The sequence below is a fragment of the Silene latifolia genome, chromosome X, assembly GCF_048544455.1.
Source record: "Silene latifolia isolate original U9 population chromosome X, ASM4854445v1, whole genome shotgun sequence".
NCBI classification, from domain to species: domain Eukaryota; kingdom Viridiplantae; phylum Streptophyta; class Magnoliopsida; order Caryophyllales; family Caryophyllaceae; genus Silene; species Silene latifolia.
The window spans coordinates 258,372,195-258,375,963 of NC_133537.1; the positions used below are offsets into that span (position 1 = coordinate 258,372,195).

At 37.1% G+C, this 3,769-nt stretch overlaps 1 protein-coding gene across 1 annotated transcript; it reads left to right on the plus strand.

Annotated features, from left to right (window-relative positions):
• The first annotated feature begins 416 nt into the window (after positions 1 to 416).
• On the plus strand, positions 417 to 1,038 carry LOC141619995 (uncharacterized). The gene is made up of 2 exons (XM_074436983.1): positions 417 to 729; positions 845 to 1,038. Exons 1-2 carry the CDS (start codon positions 417 to 419, stop codon positions 1,036 to 1,038), a joined length of 507 nt encoding a protein of 168 aa, XP_074293084.1.
• The last annotated feature ends 2,731 nt before the right edge of the window (positions 1,039 to 3,769 follow it).

A 3,769-nucleotide genomic window follows, 5' to 3' on the forward strand; every position in this document is an offset into this window, starting at 1 on the left:
GGATTTCATTGTTGGTTTGTCTCGTAACAGAAGGGCAATAATATGATTTGGGTGATAGTGGATCGTCTGACTAAGACAGAACACTTTATTCCTATGAAAGATACTTGGAGTAAAGCTGAGTTGGCTAAGGCTTATGTGAGAAATATTGTGAAGTTACATGAGATTCCAAAAGATATTGTTTCTAATCGTGATTCAAGGTTTATTTCTAAGTTCTGGCAAGAGTTACAAGAGTGTATGGGTACAACTTTGAAATGAGCACTGTATTTCATCCGGCTACAGATGGACAAACTGAGAGGACTATTCAGACTTTGGAGGATATGTTGAGAGCTTGTATCTTGGAGTTTGGAGGATCATAGGAAGAGTGGTTAGACTTGATAGAGTTTTCTTATAATAACAGTTATCATGCTAGCATTGGTATGGCACCTTTTGAAGCTTTGTATGAGAAAAAGTGTAGGAGTCCAGTTTGTTGGGACGATGTCACTTATGCCGTGACATTGGGGCCGGATTTAATCCAGCAGATGGTGGAGCAGGTACATGTAATTAGACAGAAGATGAGAGCTGCACAAGATCTACAGAAGAGTTATGCAGATTTGAAGACACGTGAGATTGAATTTGCTGTGGGAGACAAAGTATTGTTGAAAGTGTCACCAATGAAGGGAGTGATGCGGTTTGGCAAGAGAGGGAAGCTGAGTCAGAAGTACATTGGACCTTATGAGACATTTAGATGGAGTTGGTGAAGTGGCATATCGTCTTGCACTACCACCAACCTTGGCGAGAGTTCATAATGTTTTTCATGTTTCACAGCTGAGGAAATATGTGAGTGATCCTACTCATGTGTTAGCAGCTGAGACAGTTAGGATGGATGAGAATTTGTCTTATGTGGAGGTGGCTAAGGAGATTTTGGACAGAAAGGTGAGGAAGACTAGAAATAGTGAGATTGAATTGGTGAAAGTTCTATGGTCTAATCATAATGTAGAGGAAGCTACTTGGGAAGCTGAAGCTAAGATAAAGGAGAAGTATCCTCATTTATTTGCGTAAGATATGTTGGTTACGAGGATGTAACATTTTCTTTTACGGGGGTAGAATATAACACCGCGTTTAATTTTGGTCATAAATGATAGTAATTTAACTAAAGTGTGTGTGTCGGTTACCATTTAATTGTTTAGTTTGGGTAGTGAGGTGTGGTGAACTTCGGGACGAAGTTCTTTTTAAGGAGGGAATACTGTAATACTCTGCATTTTAATTAATAATTTATAATTTATAATTTATAATTTATAATTTATAAAATGTGAATAAATAATAATAGTTGTCGTAAACAGAAAAGGAAAGAAAGAGAACCGGGTACAAGACCACGGTTGGACCGGACCGTGTTAAACCGTGTTGCACACCGCTTGGACCGAGTAAGGGGGAGGTAGTATGTAATTTGGGTGTTATCTATTTTACTAAGATATTTTCATTAGTTTAGTAATAAAGGTAACTTCCTAGTACCTTCCACCTTCACCTACCAATTTATATAAATCTTAACCTATGTCTCACCATCATAATTATTCCACTTCAAAAACTCAATACATATAATTGTGAGGAAGATCTTTTGTGAGACAACCTTAAGACGGATTTTTCATCTCGTGCAAATTAATTGTGGTAAGTTATTTTATCGCTTCACATCAATTATTTACGTTTGACCTTGACCCGTACCTTGACCGTGACAGTTGACTGAACCGTGACCGTGGAGGGGAGGCGTTGACCGACGGGTTTGACCACCGTCGGGTCAACCGGTTATGGAGGTTGTGTTTATGATGGTTTTTGCGGGATTATTTTGGGTAGTTTACATCTTATATTCATTAACAAGATTAGTTTATAATCATATGCAATTTAATTGATTGATTAGGTGGTGGATTTGTGGAAGAAGCTTTTTGATTTATTTGATTGATTTGTGAAGAATTGCTAAAGGTAGGTTAACTACTCAACTATGCTATTTGGTAATTGGTGAATTGTTAAAAGATGGATTATTGTCATAATTATTGTCTTGAGCATATTATTATAATTGTTGTCTTGCGTATCTTATAATCATATTATTATTATTGTTGGTTGGTTCTCTATTGTTGGTTGGTATTGTGAAAGAGGATTGGCATTGTTATTGAGATTATTTGGTCGGCCAGACACGGGGATGTGGAAGAGCCGTGGTCCTGTGCGGTTTTGGTCGGCCAGGCACGACGGTGTTTGGAGTTTGCCGTGGATCTGAGTAGTACACGTTTGGTGTCGGTTGTGCTGGTTCGGTGTGGCACACGGTTTGGCCGTGTGAATGAGACGGTCTTGGCTTGTGTTTCTTTATTATATCTCATTGCAGGTTATCGTATTTGACTGTGTATTCGTGAACACCTGTGATGAACCAAATATTTGGGAGCAGATTGATTTCAGGTTAGCTTGTGTGAAGTGCTAGATTCTTGAAGGGGAGCTTGGGACGTTGATCATCACTTGAGTCTAGAGATCACCTTAGATTATTCGGACACTATTTAGTTTAATTTCTGCTGCAGTTGTTTTAGACATACTTTGTATTATTTATTTATCTCGTTGGAATTTTGTAATAAACCTTTTGAGGCACTTGAATTTATATCCTCTTAAATTACTTGGTAATTGTTTGTCTTTTATATTTACTACCTCAGGCAACTGAGATGATAACACCTTTATTTCCTTGAGAATGTCTTGCTAAAGGCTCTTAAATAAATGGGGGTGTTACACTTTCGCCCCCTAGGAGCGTCTTGGTTTAAGGAAATCAAGAGCCAAAGCTCTGATACCATATGATACGAATTCAGAAGCTAATAAGGGATTTTAACGAACTCGAAACTTGTCACGTGATGAACGTAACAGATTTGTATAAAACAGTAGCGAAACAACGAATAAAACAGGATATAACCCTACGAAAGACCTATTTTGTATGGTTTAGTGAATTGGATTGAAGACCTATTCAATCTAACTCGGAATTTTCGAAGTACCTTCTCGAAATTATGAACACAAACAAACAAGTTTGTAATTGCAACTTTTTATTAAATCTCAAAATCTGAATAGAAATAGCATACACGCACCCCTTAAATAGTTATTGCCTCCTTAACCAACGAGACTCCTACTTGAGCTAGAAAACAAAATAATTAACAATGTTAAACTTAATCGACATTCTAATAAAATAATTATTTCTAACTTAATTCCTAACAATTAACTAAATCTAATCTTATGACTAATTTTATTTTGTATCAGTTATTATCTTCCGTTAAAAATCTCCATAGAAGTATCATTTGAAATGCTTTATTTAAAGCTTCCGCTTTACAAATACCGAAGCCTCCTCAAAATAAAGGGCGACATTGTAATATATACTACCCCCCATTTTGAAGGACACTCGATTGGGTGGTACAGGGGTACTCGATCAAGTGACCTATATAGTATGATTTTGATCGATTCTGGATAGGTGGGACTCAATCGATCGAATATAATAGGTACTCGACCGATTCGGGGAAGCTCTCGATCGACTGACTCTGATGTACTCGATCTAGTGGTCTGTATGTCACAGCTACGCGAACTTCCTTATTTGTTTTGACTCGGTACTAATACCTTATGTTCCCTAATTTTTTTATAATCGATCCATAACCTATTAAGCCTTAAAATCTCCTAGCATAAAAAAAAATTTCCTACTCTTCGTAATAATTACCAATATTCTAGAGAGAGGAGTGTGCGCGCGCCTTATTTAAGAAGACAGTTGAGGATTTACTATAGTATT